Genomic DNA, 20,498 nt, shown 5'->3' on the forward strand with positions numbered 1-20,498 from the left:
ATGCAGGGGTGAGATGGGGATACAGCAGGACATGCAGGGGTGAGATGGGGATACAGCAGGACATGCAGGGGTGAGATGGGGATACAGCAGGACATGCAGGGGTGAGATGGGGATACAGCAGGACATGCAGGGGTGAGATGGGGATACAGCAGGACATGCAGGGGTGAGATGGGGATACAGCAGGACATGCAGGGGTGAGATGGGGATACAGCAGGACATGCAGGGGTGAGATGGGGATACAGCAGGACATGCAGGGGTGAGATGGGGATACAGCAGGACATGCAGGGGTGAGATGGGGATACAGCACAGTTTATATGAACTTCAAAACTTCTTATAAACTGTGCTGTATTATTTTAACTCTGTATGTCCTGCTGTATCACCATCTCCCCCCTTCTCATCCTTATCTATGTAGTCTATCGTCCTATAGCTATACAATTTATGGCCCAACTTAGTGTGAATTCTCCACATATGATGTTTTAACCCCTGCATATTTGTGAGATGGAACCTATGTGTTTTCTTCTTGCGAGCTCAGAAATGCTTTTGACTTGATAAAGGGAGGAATCCCGAAAGCTTGTCCCTACAAAATAGAGAGAAAAGAGTATAATAGAAAATAGTCCAATAAAAAAGATATTACAAGATACGGCAGCATCATAGAGAGAGATATATATGCCTCACTTTCCTTTTGTTTCCCTACAGCAGTGGTTTTCAATCTGTGGACTTCCAGATGTTGCAAAACTACAACTCCCAGCATGCCCGGACAGCCAACGGCTGTCCGGGCATGCTGGGAGATGTAGTTTTGCCACATCTGGAGGTCCGCAGGTTGAAAATCACTGCCCTACAGTATTTCTTGCTCACTAGCTTCTGCCTCGGCTGCGTCTGTCTGTTACAGACAAGGCCAAGGATGTGCAGTATGGCGGAGCTGCTGTTATCTAGGGCAGGGAGACTGCCAGGAGCCTAGGAAATGCTGTCTGCTGGTGGCTGTGAACCGCCATGTGTATCAGCACTGCTCCCCACCCACATCAAGCAGATTGCCATAAACAAAATGGAAAATTTTGGTTTCTTTAGGAATTGCTTGTACAGAAATACCATTTGTGGCCTTCACCATGTTCTTTAATAATTTCACCTCTCCCCCAAACTGGAGGACCTCTGATATGGTCTTAGTGGGGGTATTCTATCCCCTAACCCTTGCTTATGGGCAATGCTCTAGTAGTGCAGGGTTTCCCAAATAGTGTGTCTCCAGCTGTTGCAAAACTACAACTGCCAGCATGTTTTTGCAACAGTCTGTGACACCCTGGTTAGGAAACGCTGCTCTAGTTCTATTCAGGAGCATTAGAACATTGTGTAAAAGTGTCTGTTCTTATTTATTTGACTGTTTTAGGGGCTTGAATATTTTTCCCACAGTAATAACTGATATCTTGGAATAAGCCACTTAAATAGACTTGGCAAGTGATTGCAAAAGATTTCTTTTCAAGATTTTATTTTTTTATTGGCTTTGTCTTTTTATACCAATCTCCCTATGAGTCAAACATGTTTTAGCTGTTTTTAATACATCTGTTGAATATTAGAAGATGATTAGAATGGGAATAAATTTTTGCGCAATACACACTGGCCGCAGAATTTAGGGGAAGCACAACTTAATCCCCTTTCACACTATAAAGTTGCTCCGTTAAAAGACCTGTTATAATCTTCCCTAAGAAAAGCCTTAAAAAACGGATGTTAAACGTCCGTTGCAAAATCCTATTAGTCTATGGGATTTTTTGATTATCTGTTAAGACCCGTTATAGCCCGTCATGAATAGCGGACGTTATTTGTGACGGAAGAAAAAACAGCACATGCACTAATTTTTCTTCAGCCAAAAATAACGGTGGCATAACGGCTGTTAAAATTTTAACATTGAATTCCATGGTAAACGGAGGAGACTTTAATGTCATCCGTTTGCACCCTGTTTATATTATCCGTTATTACTTCTGAGCATGCTCAGAAGAGGTGACATCAGCAGGCTCCTGCAGTACTGAGGGACTACTACTACTCTCATCATGGAACAGACTTGTTTCCATGATGGGAGTAGTAGTTCCCCAGCTGCGGGAGTCTGCAGGCGGCTGGGGAGGCTACATTAGTGTTTGTAATACTACCCCCATCATGGAACATACACTGTTCCATGATGGGGGTTGTATTACAGGGGCTGAGGGATTGATCGCATCGGGTCTCACTTCTGAGACCCGATGCGATCAGAAGTTATTAAACAGTTATTTACAGTTTGCTTAATTACTGTATAATCACATTCCCCCTGACTTAAGTATATTCATTTTATTCCCCCCATGTGTACCATGTGTATATGTATGATTCCCTCCCACTGCCTGATTTGCTCCTACTCTGGACAGTTCCTAAAATGGACAGAGGTGTCAGCAGAGAGCACTGTGGTCAAACAGAAAGGAAGTTCAAAAAGAAAAGAACTTCCTCTGTAGTATACAGCAGCTGATAAGTACTGGAAGGATTAAGATTTTTAAATAGAAGTCATTTACAAATCTGTTTAACTTTCTGGCACCAGTTGATAAAATAAAAAATGTTTTCCAGGGGAGTACCCCTTTAAAGCACCATTGTGAGACAATGCAGGGAGGCTGGCTGGCTTTGACATATTGGCGCCTGTAGCAGCCAGTTGTCTGTCCATCTAAAACGGCGGTCTCAAAGTGTGTCCCTCCAGATGTTACAAAACTTCAACTCCCAGCATGCCCGGACAGCCGTTGGCTGTCCGGGCATGCTGGGAGTTAAAGTTTTGCAACATCTGGAGGGCCACAGTTTAAGACCACTGATCTAAAAGGACCCTTACTTTTTACATTTCAACTATCAGCACTTAACTGTAAATAGAAACTTTTGAATAGTTTGAAACACATTTAAGACAGTTGAAGACATGTAATTTTTTTTTTTAATAACCTAAAATCTGTATACAGATCTATATACTTGGTTGAGACATTACTACCATGTACTAATGCTAAGTTGCTGTGGATATTATAGTTCAAAGCTGCATTAACAGATCTTTATGCTTCAGAGCAGAAATCCCCCAATATGCATTACTGACTAAATGACTATGCGGAGAATTGCTTTTTCCATTTACATTCTTGGAAATGTTCTCTTTACACTAGGGGCTGTGCAGTAATACGTAAGCTTTCTTCCAGCACTAGGGGAGCTTGATTAGCTGCTGAGAATGTATTTTGACATAACTAATAGAAGAATTGTCACTGCAGCTCTGTGGCTGGTAACATGTACTGGGGGCATGGGATGCGGGACAAGCTCGGGGCCCAAAAAAAAGTGGTGGTATCTAGTTTGTATTATATTGGTGTATATATTATTATTATTATTATTATTTTATTTTGGGTATTTGATTTTTGATATTGCAACTAGAGATGAGCGAACTTACAGTAAATTCGATTCGTCACAAACTTCTCGGCTCGGCAGTTGATGTCTTATCCTGCATAAATTAGTTCAGCTTTCAGGTGCTCTGGTGGGCTGGAAAAGGTGGATACAGTCCTAGGAAAGAGTCTCCTAGGACTGTATCCACCTTTTCCAGCCCACGGGAGCACCTGAAAGCTGAACTAATTTAGGCAGGATAATTCATAAACTGCCAAGCCGAGAAGTTTGTGACTAATCGAATTTACTGTAAGTTCGCTCATCTCTAATTGCAACTGGGCCAGAGAATTCACATTTAATATTAGTGTATGTAGTTCATTAGTATGTTATGGGTATTATACAGGGCTGTGGAGTGGGTAGATAAATGTTCAGACTCCGCAGTTTTTTGTAGTTCCAACTCCTCTGTATTAATATGCGAATGTATTTATAAACACTTACAGTTGAATCCAAGAAGCTGTTCCATCAAGGTCTTCTAAATTCTTCTAGCAGAGAGAGGTAGTTGGGCAGAAGCTGCTGCCTATTCCTCTTTGTGTGCTGATCTGCTGCTGAAGATAGGGCAGTGGGAAGATCCTGGAAGGGGCATTTATTATAAACCATGATTTCCCTAGTAGAATCCCATAGTCATGTTTAAAGTTTAAGCTAACAATCAGAGTTTACAAGTTTTTATAGCCTTAGCTGAATGGCAGCAGTTTTTCCAAATGGTTTTCAGCTTCAGTCTTGAACTATGGACCCTCCATTCCCTTCACTTATACAAGTGTCTCTAGCCCTGCAAAAAACATATTTACTTAATCCCTTATCAGTGAGAGGCTAGGTTACCCATGGGTTCCCTTTAACAGCAGAACACAACACTATGGAAAGTAGAAGTATTGCCGCTACTAATTGTGCGTTACGTGACATATAGTGAAGCACATGAAAAGCTTCTTCACGGTCACTTAACGTGTTCGTTTTGCGATTACGTGAGGCACTGCATGCATTGGTCTTTATTCTTACAGTAGAGAAATCATTAATTATAACTTTTTGTGAATTGGGACATTTAAACTTGCTTTTTTTTTATTTTATTTTTTTATTCCAATCTAAATTTACAAAGAGTCTGAGTCGGTGCCTTGTTTGCCGACTCAGACTCCAGGTACCCAAAAATTTTGTCCGACTCCTCGACTTCACAGCACTGGTATTATAGGAAAATGTCTTGTAAATATTGTATATATTTGTTAGTGTGGGGTGGACCAGTGTTGTATTGTATACTATGGTGTTGGTTTTATTATTCATTATATTATGTTCTGTCAGATATGGTATGTTTATGTCTGTAATTATTTATTATGTTTAAAATTTTTATAAAAGATTTTTTCAGGCGTAGCCTTAGCATCAGTACAAAATAACTAATGAAGTGCTACTTAAAAGAGGTACTCTGGTGCAAAACATTTTTTTACTTTTTTTTTTTTTTAAATCAACTGGTGCCAGAAAGTTAAACAGATTTGTAAATTACTTTTATTAAAAAATATTTACCCTTCCAGTACTTTTGAGCAGCTGTATGCTACAGAGGAAATTCTTTCCTTTTTTAATTTCCTTTTTGTCTTGTTCACAGTGCTCTCTGCTGACACCTGATGCCCGTATCAGGAACTGTCCAGAGCAGGAGAAAATCCCCATTGCAAACCTATGCTGTTCTGGACAGTTCCTGACACGGACAGAGATGTCAGCAGAGAGCACTGGGGACAAGACAAAAAAGAAATTCAAAAAGAAAAGAATGTCCCCTGTAGCATACAGCTGCTAAAAAGTCCTGGAAGGGTAAAGATTTTCTGGCACCAGTTGATTTAAAAAAAATATATATGTTTTCCACCGTTGTACCCCTTGATGTATCTAACTTCTTCAAGGCTACATTGACATCTGAAAAGTAGCCTACTGTTGGGTACACATCAGTGAACTGACAAGACAGTACGTTAATGTATACTGCAGTGTACACGTGTTAGGTCCATTGCCTTCAATAGACCATTTATAGCATGCTACTGACCTTTCTATCCAGTTTGAAGTGTATACTCTTGTTTTTGTTTTTTGTTTTGTTTGTTTTTGTTTTGCAGGACTCTAAAGCTCAGATGAGTCCCTCTGTAAAATGGGTTATAGACTGAATATAGAACTAGTAAACTGTGATTGGTTCATTAAACTCAAGGCATTTGGCATGGGTATATGGGTATATGGGTGTGTAGGTGTATTCTTCTGCCGGGATGCCAATTCATACCCCAATGGAAGGCTGCTATGCTGAAGTGAACATAGCTTCATGTATCTAATCTAATAAAGATGTATAGCATAGTCACAGATAACCTTACTTTTTACCAGTTCTTGTACTACTTCTGAGTCATGTATATGGTATTATACTTGGCCTACAATGAAGTGGGCACCTCTATAGCTGTCCTGTCTCCTTAATTCCAACCCCAGATATTATGATGTGAATGCTGAAACACTACTCTTTTTTTTTCAGGTCATCCTCAAATTCTGCCCTGAAGGAGGAGGAGGAGTACAGAGAGTCTTTTGCCTGCCATTCAGCTGATCACTATGCGCTGTCTGATGGAGACTGGTCCCCACAAGAGAGGTATCATGTAAAACATGTAACTCCATAGCAGAGCTCACCACTGGTGAATACCTGTTCTGTGTCCACCATTTGTAAAGTTATGAGATCTAGAAGTTATTCTCTGAATACATTATATATTAAAGTGCAGGATTGAGGGGACTGGATCATTATGAACATATCTGGAGTCAGTGGGATCGATTCTGTATTCTTGACCAACTCTTTTTCTGTAATTCTTTTTCCACTCAGTGGCTTTTGCCAGTCTGTGGGTCCAAAGAGCGATTCAGAGCTGGAAGTGAAACCTACAGAGACCCTGCTCAGAATGGAGCCCCAGATGGAGTGGACATGGGGTGGTTTCCCAGAGTCGGCCAAGGTTGGTAGTGGTCTCTACTCCTTATTCGTTGACTGTATTTGTTTAATTTTTTATGAATTAGGTTTAATCATTGTCTTGCAAAAGTTTGGCAACTATTAATACACTACACATGGATACACTCAAGTGCAATACACTCACAGAAAACATGTTGCTTTGTGGGATTTACAACTCAGGCTTTAGTTGCTCAGGCTGATCTGGACATGGAATAATGAAATGGTTAACAGAAACAGTATCTTGCTACTCGCTGGTGAAGCAGTTTGTTGACCATAGTACTTTGGTTAGCTTCCATATTATAGCTTGGCGAGATGTAGATGAATGTAAATATGGGTTTTGAGAATTAATGGCACACTTGGTTATTTTTCTAGGTCAGCAGAAAGGAAAGGACAGACCACCCACGGACAGCCACAATAACACCCTCTGACAACACGCACTTCAGGGTGATAAGTTCTGAGGCGCTAGCTGGGTCAGCTGAGGAAGAAGAATCTATCCAGGACTCTATTTGCACTGTATTCAGACCAGAACCACGACCTCATTCCATCACTGTTCAGGTAGATTCTAGCCAGCCGCCATCACCTGACACTGCTCTAAGCTCCCCAAATGAGGACGAGATCCTTTCCCTGGAGGCTGGGGATACAGTCTCTGATGTCAAGACTTCTCTTAGAACAGACTCTCCAAGCAAGAAGAAAGGTATAGATCACTTAAATCTGCCAACAGCAGGTCACATGTTGCTTATTACTGCTATAGCTGTAAACACATTAATACAACGTTTTAATCTCTGATCTCAGTATCTTTGGCCAGTAATTATTTTATGTATGGCAGCCTGAGAGGTAACTATTGTGGATGCATTCTCCCACAGAAGCTGCTTTATTTGTCTAACCCTGGAGATAAGGCATTTATTCTGCTGTAAATGCAAAAAACAGTCTGCCTGAATGATGTGGGTAAGTTCACATGCAGCAGAAAATTCTGTGACTGTCTTTCTGTTCATGGAACTAATTTTTACAGTAGCAGAAATTTCTATACAAATCTACCGCTTGTGAACATACCCTTGAAGATCCCCATCCCACCCCACTTCATACACATGACTGGGTTCACACCACGTTTTTGCAGTACAGTTCCCGTATACGTTTTCAATTTGAAAACCGTACGGAACCGTATTGAAAACCGTATGCATTGACTCTCCATTGAAAACCGTACGCCAAAAGATGCATCAGGTTGTCTCCGTTTTGCATCCTGTACGGTTTTGTCAGTTTTTTTTTTCCCATACCCAAAACCGTAGCCTACGGCTGGGTTCACACCACGTTTTTGCAATACAGTTTTTTTTCCTCAAAGCCTGACTAAACTGTATCAAAACGTGTGTACAAAGTTTTATCTGTATACGGTTGAAAACCGTATACGGTTTGAAAAGTGATGTCCGTACACACATACAAAAAAAGCATATGTTTTGAACTTTTCACTCCATTATGAATAAAGTTTCACTTGTTTGATTGAAATTCCAAGAAAAAAAACTGTGCAAAGTCAAAAACCGTATGGTAAAAACTGGATGGAACCGTACACACATACAGTTCTGTACGGTTCCCATTGACTCCCATGTTAAAAAAAAAAAAAAAAAAGCGTATACGGGTCTATACGGTTTTTCACCTGGACCAAAAACTTTTTTTTTTAAACGTATCCAAAAACTGTATAGAAAAACGTGGTGTGAACCCACACCACAGTTTTTTTTCCCGGGTGAAAACTGTATTGAAACATATACTTTTTTTTAACATGGGAGTCAATGGGAACCGTACAGAACCGTATATGGGTACGGTTCCATCCGGTTTTTGACTTTGCACAGTTTTTTTCTTGGAATTTCAATCAAACAAGTGAAACTTTATTCATAATGGAGTGAAAGTAAAAAAATGTATAGTTTTTTTTTTTCTTAAAAAAACAGATGCAACCGGACATCTTTTTTCAAACTATATGATTTTCAACCTTTTACGGGTTGAAATTTGTACACACGTTTTGATACGGTTTAGTCAGGTTTGGAGGCATCTGTTTTTTTTTTAATCAAAAACAGATATGTTAACTGTATTGCAAAAAAACATGGTTCTTGTGCAACAGAAAATTCTGCGTCTGTCTTTCAGTTCATGGAACTGATTTTACAGTTGCAGAAATTTCTATACAAATCTACCGCATGTGAACATACCCTTGAAGCTTCCCAAAACACACCCCATACGCATTAGAAAAAAAGTTGTCTGAAATTGATAATTGTTTAATGTGTACAGGGGCCTCACAACTTATCTGTCATGAGTAGACAAGCGTGGGACATGATGGATTTCAACTGTCCTATCCTTTTGTTGTGTCCTCTCCTCTCTCCATTCAGGATACACGGATGCTCGGCTGAGCCAAATGTTCATATGTATGAATTGAGAAGGAATAGCTGTTTGGCTGACAGCTTTCCCATAAATATGGGTGCCTTTTATATGCTCAAACAACTTTTTAGTTTTTTTTTTAGATATTTAAAAAAATATATATAACAAGACAGACTGTCACACAGGGCCAAAAATAACCACAAACATGGAACAGGAACCATGTCGGTATAAGATGGCAGTGAAGTCCCCTCCCTTAGCATACGTGGGCAATAGGTACATAGGCAGACAATAACCTACAATATAAGGAGTATCAGGACAGCACAAGGAGAAAAATAAGATATGTAATATCCCATGATGCAGGGTTTTTCAACCAGGGTGCCTCCAGCTGTTGCAAAACTACTACAACTCCTAGCATGCCCGGACAGCCAAAGGCTGTCCGGGCATGCTGGGAGTTGTAGTTTTGCAACTGCTGAAGGCACCCTGGTTGGGAAACACTGCCCTGATGTGATCCGTCATATAAAACTGCTTCAAAGAGAACTACCTTTTTTAGGTACCTTTTTAAATATCTTAAAGAGTAGCTCCCACATCCCCTATTTTTTTTTTATGTCCCTGCCTATTACCCATCTATCCCTAACCCCCTATTACCCATCTATCCCTAACCCCCTCCCTGCCTTAATTTTTTTTTTACTATATTAAAAAAGCCTTTTTGTCTGCCTGGTAGTGTGCTCACTACCAGGCAGACTTCCCCAGCAGGCTCGACATCACTGATGCCTGCTGGGGCCGACACTTCCGCCCTTAGTTCATCTACACAGGGTGCCTCCAGTTGTTTCACCACTACAACTCCCAGCTTGCCCTGACATCTATTGGCTGTCAGGGTATGCTGGGAGTTGTAGTGGTGAAACAACTGGAGGCACCCTGTGTTGAAACCAAGATCTTTTGTTACGGCCGCTACCCCTCCCCCTGCCGTGCAACCTGCTCTACCCACGAAGCTGCCCTCCCCCAGTCGCCGCCGCTCAAGCCACTTTACCCACCCCACCCCAAAAATCCATTACCAAAATGCAAGGGTTCAGGGTCATGAGACGAGCGCAGGCTGATTGACTGACTGAATTAGGACCGATTGCCCGGCCGGCATCGGTCCTAATTCAGTCGTGACGTCACGGCAGGCTGCAGCTGGCCACTAGTAGGGAGACCCCCTAGTGGCTCGTTTTCAAATATAAAATAAACTCTTTTAATTAAAAAAAAATAATTATTAAAGTATATTAGAGATATGTTGTAGTACATAAGTACTACAACATATCCCCAAAAAATGGTTGGTGACAGTGCCCGTTTAAAAATTTTTCCAAGTAAGATTCCTTCCATGCAAGTATTCTGGTGAATCGTGCACATTAGCATTAACTTATTCAAGCTCTCCCTGTAGGTCTGTTTGATATTAACCTTGTGATATTGGGTAATGCTTTGAGAGGCTTTCAGCCCGCATGTGTGCTTTATTTATGGAGATGACTTTTTCTTGGAAGATTTCCAGCGATTGATTTTTTTTCTTTTTTTCCATTTCATAATGTCTTATACCAATGAAATGACTATATGCTATACTGACTCATGAGTTCTGTTTGTCCTGAGGGCATCCCTGTGTCATGCTAAGGAAAGCCGCTTGATGTACCAATAGGTGCAGGGGGTGATGAAGTTGCATGGGTTGCAGTAAGATTTTGGGGAAGTTTTTTTTTTTTGTTTTTTTTCTTTTTTGTTTACTTTTTTTTATTTTGTTTGTTTTTGTTTTTTGTTTACTTTTTTTTATTTTGTTTGTTTTTGTTTTTACAACAACCATTTTTTCTTCTTCTAAAATATCAAAATAAAGCAACTTTGTCTTTGTTTAACGTCTACATCTTGTAGCATATGTTCTCACTGCTGTCAGGTGAACACATTTGGTGCACGTGTCGGGAAAGCTCTCCTGTCATGTACACTGAACGTAGTCATAAGGCCCCATTGACCTCATGGAGATTAAAGAGCGTACTTTTGGCCTCCATCAGGGTAATACGTATCAGCATACATTCTTTTTTACTGTATTGTAAAGCGGTGAAGACATTTATTTGCATTGCAGCCAGTGGTTATACAACCATATATCTGGGGTAAATGATGGAATATACACCAGGTAACATTCCCTATGTATACCTTCATCATAGAGCATAAACCTGCTGTGAGCATAGTCTTATACTGACATCTGAAATCTATACTTTTCTCTCATTGGACGTACGGCTAGTGTTAGCAAAAGCACATAACCCATTTAAGAAAAATATGTAATATGAATGGTGCATTATACATAGTTAAAGGGGTACTCCGTTAGGGAAAAAGTAAAAAAAAAAAATATATATATATATATCATTTTTTTTTTTTTAAATCAACTGGTGCCAGAAATTTAAACAGATTTGTAAATTACTTCTATTTAAAAATCTTAATTCTTCCAGTACTTATCAGCTGCTGTATGCTCCACAGCTGATTTTTTTTTTTTCTCTTTCTGTCTGACCACAGTGCTCTCTGCTGACACCTCTGTCCATGTCAGGAACTGTCAAGAGCAGGAGATGTTTGCTATAGGGATTTGCTCCTACTCTGGACAGTTCCTAAAATGGACAGAGGTGTCAGCAGAGAGCACTGTGGTCAGAAAGGAAATTCAAAAATCAGCTCTGGAGCATACAGCAGCTAAGTACTGAAAGGGTTCAGATTTTTAAATAGAAGTAATTTACAAATCTGTTTAACTTTCTTGCACCAGTTGATTTAAAAAATAAATAAATAATAATAATTTCCAGCTGTGCATTTGGCTTATGATAACTCTATATAGGACCTGTCTTTCACTCTTTTTATAAATCCCCCTATGGGTAAGAAAAAATAATGAATGTGAAAATGTCTAGGTGTAGTGTTTTAAAAAAAAAAAAAATCTGGATGTTCCAGGAAAGCAACGGTTATTAACTACTTTTCACCAAAATATTTATTCTTTTATTTTAAAAAAAAGTTGTAAATTGTAGTGTAGAAAAGATGGTTCTTACATATTACTCTTGCAATCCACATAGGTGTACGGAAGAGAAGCCAACATCAGGGCCCAGGGGACATTTATCTGGATGATCTAAATTGTTTGGAGCCTGAGGTGGCAGCACTTTATTTCCCCAAGAGGTATGGTTTTATATTTCCCGATACTTACAATGGGCATTGTCATATTATTTTTGATTTGTCAGAGAGATGTACCAAAGGTTTTATAGTTAGAGCTGGACGAGGTGCTGGCTCTGTGTCATGGGACTGAGACGGTCACATATTGTAGGTCTATGGGGCTGCCTCAGTCGCATTGCCATGTTCTAGTGATCGGTCGGGGTCTTAACACTCAAACCCCAATGATCAAAACTTTTGACATGTCCAGATGCAGCCCAACAGTTATTAGCCAATTGCAGGCGTTACTTACCTGTGACTGTAATTGCCTTTGTATACTTACACCACTGTTACCTAAACAGGGTGCCTCCAGCTGTTGCAAAACTAAAACTCCCAGCATGCTTGGACAGCCTTCGGCTGTCCGGGCATGCTGGGAGTTGTAGTTTTGCAACAGCTGGAGGCACCCTAGTTGGGAAACACTGATTTACACTATGTTAGCCAACAGTTATAGGCAGAAGTAAGGTAAAAATTCAAGAACTAGTGGACACAGTACAGCAACAAATTGGGCTGACATGTGGTTTGCAAATGCTTGTTAAAGGGGTACACCGGTGGAAATGTTTTATTTATTTATTTAATCAACTGGTGCCGGAAAGTTAAACAGATTTGTATATTACTTCTATTAAAAAATCTTAATCCTTCCAGTACTTATTGGCTGCTGAATACTACATAGGAAATTATTTTCTTTTTGGAACACAGAGCTGTCTGCTGAATCACGAGCACACTGCTCTCTGCTGACATCTCTGTCCATTTTAGGAACTGTCCAGAGTAGGAGAAAATCCCCATAGCAAACATATGCTGCTCTGGACAGTTCCTAAAATGGACAGAGATGTCAGCAGAGAGCACTGTGCTTGTGATGTCTGCAGAGAGCTCTGTGTTCCAAAAAGAAAAGAATTTCCTCCTGTAGTATTCAGCAGCTAATAAATATTGGAAGGATTAAGATTCTTTAATAGAAGTAATTTACAAATCTGTTTAACTTTCTGGCACCAATTGATGACAAAAAAAAAGTTTTCCACCAGAGTACCCCTTTAATGTTTTCATACTTTGCAGGTAAATGTCTCCACATGTTGCCTTTCACATATTGAAACTAGTGCTATAGAAAGTGATAGCAACAATCAAAATCTCTCTCATCCTTTACAGACATTATGGGAAATTAAAGTTGAAATATCATCCTGCTTCTTCATTTGTTTTTTTTATAAGCCTTCCCCCATATACTGAAGCAATTTTAACCATTCTCCTTATGGTCTCAATAAATGTGACTCTTGAACACACGTTCTTTACACACCATGGAATGTGCTGGTAGCAGAAATGACATCAAAGGGAGAAAGAAACTGACCGGGAGGGCTCAGCAAGAAAAGTAATACAAAGAAGCAATGCAAAAGTCTCCTCTTTTACTGGGTTCACACATCATTTAGTTTTGCAACAGCTGGAGGCACACTTTTTGGAAAACACTGTTGTAGTTCATCTGCATCATGCCGGATTTGTCTTGTGTGTTAAGCATTGTCTAAACTTAGAGTACCTGTCATGTTCCACAAAAAAGGGTATGTTGCTCAATACTCAGAACCCAATCCTTATTTTGCACATATAATATTTGCGTCTAGCACCTATATTTCTCTCACAAAGACCTTCTATCTGTTGCTCACTTGGTTTGTCATTCTGTGCTTTGGAGGGGTTATGTCCTGACTCTGCATGACTCAACTGAATCTCTGAGTCTGCTGTTCTGTATCTCCTCATCCAATTACTGCTGACTGCTCAGTAACCCCATTCCCCTTTTCATACTGCAGTCTGATAGGACAGGTGTGAGCACAGAGGCGTGCTAGTCCCGCCGCCCCCACTTACTGGACTTTATGGGGACCCCTAGTGGTGGTTTATTTTTTATAAGGCATGATTTCTATAAAAAGGAAATATTTTCATATGAAGTATATTAGAAAGGTTAAAGGGGTATTTTTTATATCAACTGGCTCTTCTATTAAAAAATCTTAATTGTTCCAATAATTAGCAGCTGCTGAAGTTGAGTTGTTCTTTTCTGTCTGACAACAGTGCTCTCTGCTGACATCTCTGCTTGTCTCGAGAACTTCACAGAGTAGAAGAGATTTGCTATGGGGATTTGCTTCTACTCTGGACAGTTCCCAAGACAGGTGTCATCAGAGAGCACTTGGACAGAAAAGAACTCAACTTCAGCAGCTCATAAGTACTGAAAGGATTAAGATTTTTTTTAATAGAAGTAATTTACAATTTTTTTTTACTTTCTGGAGCAGGTTTTTTATTCTGACAGTGCCCATTTAATATAATGTACTGTATAATAAATCGGAGTATATTTACAATCATATGCTTATCTATATTATGTAAATAACTTTCTGTGTTACAGTGATTCAGATCCTGGTTCCAGGCAGTGGATGGAGTCTGAAATGCTGTCAGGATCTCAGTCCCCTCAGTCTGTTGGTAGTGCTGCAGCAGACAGTGGTACCGAGTGCCTGTCTGATTCTCCCATGGACTTGCCAGACGTCACACTTTCTCTTTGTGGTGGTCTGAATGAGAATGGAGAGATCTCCAAAGGTGAGCCTCCTGCTCGATGGTCAGCCAGTAATGGGCAATTCTTCCTTACACTTTCCACTTACTCCTTATTCATTATTAAAAAGCCTGCACTGGCTATTAGGGGAATAATTACCTAAGAGGGACTAAGGAGCGAAAATGTATTTGTCTTCTGAAGTGCAGCAGCCGGCTAGCCTGAAGTGTAGTAATAATATCATTTTTCCTGGGTGCAATGCTAAGAGATTAAGTCTATGGATTGGTAGGTGAATGCAAGCGGGTACAGAGACCACGAATAAGAGGAGAAAGGCTGGCCTTACCTGAGCTCGAACCTCATTTACGTATTGACAAAAATACTAATATTATGATGCTGGAAAGGACTATGAAGATAAAAAAAGCCCGAATCCTGATGACTATCCCAGTCTAGCAATGTGTTTTTCATCCCTGCTGACAGATCCGCTTTGTTGACTGTGTCCCTTATCTGCAATGAACTCTATGAATCCTTCATGCACTTGATGGCCCATAATGGCCTTAGTCAACTTTTTGTGACTTATCAATGATTATTAAGTAACACACATATTAAGTGTAATGTTCTAGTGGTAACTTCTATTATATTTATAATACATATTTTTTATTTAATATAGAGAAATTCAAGGAACATATTATTACCTATCAGCAGTTTGCCGAAAACCCAGGAATCATTGACAATCCTAACCTTGTTGTAAGAATCTATAATAGGTAAGTAATAATTACTTGGAAGTAATTGTCCTTCTTATAAAATGATGCCTTTAAGACTAACATTTCCAGACCAGTGATTAAATCAGAAAAAGGAAAAACCTCTTAGGCCATGTTCACATGAATTTCTGAGCAGAATCTGGCAGAAAAATTCAGCCCTGAAATTCCATTGCAGCAGAGTCCCATTGTTCTCAATAGGATTTTGCAGCACCGTGTACACGACAGAAACATCTGCTGCAGAAATCCTGATTCCCACCTCCACAGAAAGAATGGACCTGTCATTTCATCTGCTCAGAAATGCATTGCTGTCTGTGTAGATCAGTGTTTCCCAACCAGGGTGCCTCCAGGTGTTGCCAAACTACAACTCCCAGCATGCCTGGACAGCTACTTGCCCTGCTGCCCTGGACAAAGCACTTAGTAAGATCAGGTATATTCTATGTGTGCCTTCTATGTGTGTGTGTATATAGAGATAAGTATAAGAACATCACAGTAGACTGTATGGGGGAGATTTATCAAGGGATTTAGAGCTTTTTTTTTTTCTTTCAAAAGTCGTACAAAAAGTCGCATCTGCACCTAAGCAATTTTTTGTGCGACTATAGGCTGTATGCAAAAATCTACAAAAGAACTTACCAAAGCAAATTTCAGTTTTCACTTTGCAGTGGTCAGGGATTTTTGCGAAAGTCGCATAAAAAGTCGCAACTGCCTCCAAAGCAGCGTAAATGTAAGGACCTGACTTGCAAAACTTGCTTTGGTAAGTGGGATTTCATATTTCCTGCTGGGAACCGAGACCACGGCTTCTGCGGGAAATAGGAAATCACAGCCGTACAAAGGAGTACACTTTGCAGCCGCCCGAGCACTCCATTTTATCTCTGCTACTCATCCCCCCCCCTTTCATCTCGCTCATCTATCCCCCCCCCCCCCCCCCCGCCTGATCATCTCCCTCCTGTTGCTACCCCCAGAGCCCCCCAACCACCAATGCTCGCCTCTGTGTGTTACGTCCTACCCACCGCCGCTCGCAGCAGCCCCTGCTCCACATCTCCCCGCTGGCTACAGGACTACAACTCCCAGAGGTCCTGCTGGGAGTTATAGTTGCAATGGCTGGAAGTTGCTGGTGGGAGATGTGGAGCGGTGGCTACTGCGAGCGACGGCAAGGCAAAGATAGGCGGCAATGGGGGTTATGTTATTCACGGGAAGAGAGCGGACAGGGGGGGGGGGGGAGGGTAACAATGGTCCTTGCCCACCCTGGTAATGTCAGGCTGTTGCTGCTTGGTTGGTATCTGGCTGATACTGAATATACAGGGGACCCTATGCATTTTCTTTTTATTATTTTTATTTAAAAATACGAACAAAAAAACACATAGGGTTCCCTGTATATGCAGAATCAGCCAGATACCAACCAAGCAGTAACAGCCTGACATTACCAGATACTGAATATACAGGGAACCCTTAGTTTTTTGTATTTTTTTTTTCAAAAATAAAATAATAAAAAGAAAATGCATAGGGTTCCCTGTATTTTCATTCCCAGCCAGATACCAACCGAACAGCAACAGCCTAACATTACCAGGGTGGGCGAGGACCATTGTTACTGGCCCTCCCCAGCCTAAATAACGCCAGCCTGTTACCGCCTAGGCCCAGGAGCGCCATTTTTGATGCTCTGGGCCTGTTGGTACCGGCTCTTCCTGGTACCCCTGTGGCGGTGGGTACCGGGGTAATAATTGGGGGTTAGCGCTAGCTGGTTTTGGGGCGAACGCTAAGCCTGGCTTAGTAATGGACTCTGTCTATAAGATGGCTTCCACTACTAAACCTGTAAAGGAAATAAAATAAAAATAAAACACTTTTAAAAAATACTTTTATTCCCCACAAGTCCCCGTTAAACATTTTATTAATATTAAACCAAAAAAAGTAGGTCATCGTAGTCTACCGAATCTGAAGTCCACAGGATACACAGATCTGATATGAGAAAAAAAAAAAAAGGTTAGTACATTTAGGGGGAAGAAAGTGGTAAACAATTTAATAAACACACACATACACACACACATACACACACACACACACACACACACACACACACACGTGTGTATATATATATATACATATGTGTGTGTGTATATGTATGTGTGTGTGTATATATATATATATATATATATATATACATACATACACACACACATATGTGTATATATATATATATATATATATATATATATATATATATATATGTGTGTGTATATATATAATATGTGTGTGTGTATGTATATCGCACATTTTTTTCACAGCTGCGACTAAAGTCATTTATTGGTTTTTGGTTATTTAAGCCAAATTTATCAAACCCCTGTGATAGTATATCATATAATGTCACACATCAGCAAAACCAAAGGCAAAAGAAAATGCCTACGGAACTCGCTTACCAAAACAACAATGATAAATGTCCCTCTATATGTGTACATATGGATATTCTAGGTGTATGGGTGTTGCTATAGATATATATGCTGTGTATGCAGGAGTCTCTATATGTACATATACTAGTGGTCAAATGCTGAATGGGGCTTTGGTAGTAAGTGTAGATCCAGAAGATTAGGTAGCATCAGGATCTGGGTATATATTGTACTGTATATACATACACATTATTGGCCACATGTGCTTGGTGTCCAGGGGGTAGGGAAGGGAGCTGCTGTGTGTGGTTCTGTTCTTTAGGAAATGTATTGTATCTTGGTGTAATGTATAGTGCTTTGTCATCTGTGTTATCAGTAAAGTAGTTCTATACATATATATATAGAATGTATGTGTGTGTGTATATGTATGTGTGTATCTGTGAGGGTTGTACATATATTACAGAATAAGTGGATTGTATGGAAAAAAGTACCAGACTAGGAGTAGACTACAGGACTAAATATGTAAGACATACATGTGCTGCGGAATCTGTTGGCACTATATAAATAAAATGATTAGCTAGTGCAAGTGCCCAGTGGGCAGAATCATCTTGTTGGGTGCCCAGAGCACAATGTAGTGATAGCATCCATCCCCCCTTCAGCTGAGACTGATCGCTCGTTCCTCCATTCTGGCCGAGCCTTCACTGATAGATGAGGAGCCAGGGATGTTCTCAACAGAAAGTTCTGTCTCCACATAAATTGTCCCTGTCATTACACACAACTTTTGATGTGTCACAAGAACATGTGAAAAGTTGTGATCAGCCTGTGCATCTGTTTAGACCCTTACCCATCTATATAGAACAGGTTAATGCTGTGTACTTCTCTCCCCGGCTGGCTGTGATCTCTATCCAGATGCAGCAGACGACCCATAACTTATAATAGAGCTGAAGAGAAATACTGGTTAGCTGGAGAGTGAAATGCACGGGTAGGCATGATAGAATATAATTCAGACTTGAAGTAGTTCATAATTGTCTGCCATCAGTGGACATATATAAGTATGTACTGTATATAGAGACATTCATATTGCATAAAGATCTATGACATTTTGTATGGTATGTGAACTTACGGACTATATTTTCCAGGTATTATAACTGGGTGCTGGCAGCTCCTATGATATTAAGTATACAAGTGTTCCAGAAGAGCTTACCCAAGGTAACAGTCATACTATTCTATCTATCTATCACAGTGATTCCCAACCAGGGTGCCTCCAGCTGTTGCAAAACTACAACTCCCAGCATGCACAGACAGCTTTTGGCTGTCCAGGAATACTGTGAGTTTTTTTTTTAGTTTTGCAACAGCTGGAGACACCCTGCTTGAGAAACACTAATCTATCTAAATCCAGCATATCTATTGGACTTTGACTGACTGTCTTATCTTTTGAACAGCTTTCTTATGAATTTTGTTTCTTGTAGAACACTATTGAATCATGGGTGAAGGAAAAGATGCCGAAACAATCAAGAAGATGGTGGTTCTGGAGAAAACGAGAGAGTATGGTTAAGCAGGTAATGATGCTGAACAGTTGGCTGATGATATACCCTGTATAAAAGATTGGAGTGTAAACCCTTCTGTGCAGTGAGTTGATCGTTCAGTTTATCATAAATGACCAACATCCAATATGTTTCTTTATTTTTCCTTTACAGCCTGATTCAAAGGAAGAAAAGCTGGATACAGAACTGAGCAATGAGCAGACTTCCGAAGTAAAAGAGCCACCAAAAATCCGGTATATATCTTTCTTTTGGTCCACAACCAACATTCCTCATCTACAGGGTAGATAATAAATGTTTGATCACTGGGGGTTCAATCACTGGGACCCACATTAAAGGGGTATTCCAGGATTTTTTATTTGACTATGCTACAGCGGCTGTAAAGTTAGTGTAGTTCATAATATAGTGTCTGTACCTGTGTGTGACGGTTTTCTCACAATTCTTCTGTGATTATCGCCCCAATATTTATTTTTAACAGCATAACCGGGTAACTGATACATCATTTTAATCCGCACTATAACCCTGTGTATTGGGTTTAGTGTGGGCGAACCAGCTGTCAGTTTCCCTTTAAATCAAAAGTTGCCCAAAATGTACTAGTACTAATGCAATTTTTCCATTGATTTCTTCAGCGCTGAGTGTCATTGATTTCACATTCTCACTTTAACTGACTATGGTTATGGCTTCCCTGTTTGAAGCCATAAATAAGTCCGACGTAAGAATTTTATTGGCTCCTATTATACATTGACTCACTTACACTTCATGCCTGGCCAGGTTCCATACACCTGATAGAAGACGGTTGTTAGAAGAATTAAACAGTGGAGAATCGCTCGCACTTGCTGTTTACAGCTGCTTTTTGTTACCGCTTGGCATACGGTGTTTTTTTAAAACCTTATAAGGTGAATGCATGTTTCCACGCGCGGTTATGACCATACATGACTTATACTGTAATATGTGGTAATAGGGCCAGAGATCTGGTAGCGGTATTCAGCATTGGTCAGAACAGACACTTGCTTTATTAGAAGAGACACTGTCATCCAATAAGGGTCACTCACAGAAAGCAAAGGAAAGGTTAAACCTGTGTTTCCCAGTCAGGGTGCCTCCAGCTGTTGCAAATCTACAACTCCCAGCATGCCCGGACAGCCTTTGGCTGTCCGGGCATGCTGGGAGTTGTAGTTTTGCAACAGCTGGAGGCACCCTGGTTGGGAAACACTGGGTTAAACAGTTGTAATGGATGCCATTTACCTGTATGGGAAAAATCAATGTCTGTTACTTGTGTTTTTCTTCAAAATGGGCGAGGTACCATAGCAGACTGCGCTATTCTGCCAGCCAAAAACAAGGGAAATAAGACAGACTGGAGACTATTTTACCAATTAATGGTTTATGCATTAAGAAAATCAACTTGACCAATGAGCATGTTAACAGAAATGTTTTGGGAACATAGTGGCTGCTGGC

At 40.3% G+C, this 20,498-nt stretch overlaps 1 protein-coding gene across 5 annotated transcripts in view; it reads left to right on the forward strand.

Annotated features, from left to right (window-relative positions):
- LPIN2 (lipin 2) overlaps positions 1–20,498 on the forward strand; it is a 99,142-nt gene that overhangs the window by 54,491 nt on the left and 24,153 nt on the right. For all 5 annotated transcript variants that reach the window (XM_056521650.1, XM_056521651.1, XM_056521652.1 and 2 more), the window contains exons 5-13: positions 5,876–5,986; positions 6,212–6,335; positions 6,701–7,022; positions 11,743–11,842; positions 14,238–14,425; positions 15,043–15,136; positions 18,645–18,714; positions 18,975–19,064; positions 19,203–19,282. In XM_056521650.1, coding sequence (XP_056377625.1) covers positions 5,876–5,986; positions 6,212–6,335; positions 6,701–7,022; positions 11,743–11,842; positions 14,238–14,425; positions 15,043–15,136; positions 18,645–18,714; positions 18,975–19,064; positions 19,203–19,282 — 1,179 coding nt within the window. The remainder of the gene's footprint in view (positions 1–5,875; positions 5,987–6,211; positions 6,336–6,700; positions 7,023–11,742; positions 11,843–14,237; positions 14,426–15,042; positions 15,137–18,644; positions 18,715–18,974; positions 19,065–19,202; positions 19,283–20,498) is intronic.

The sequence above is a fragment of the Hyla sarda genome, chromosome 5 (assembly GCF_029499605.1).
Source record: "Hyla sarda isolate aHylSar1 chromosome 5, aHylSar1.hap1, whole genome shotgun sequence".
NCBI lineage: Eukaryota > Metazoa > Chordata > Amphibia > Anura > Hylidae > Hyla > Hyla sarda.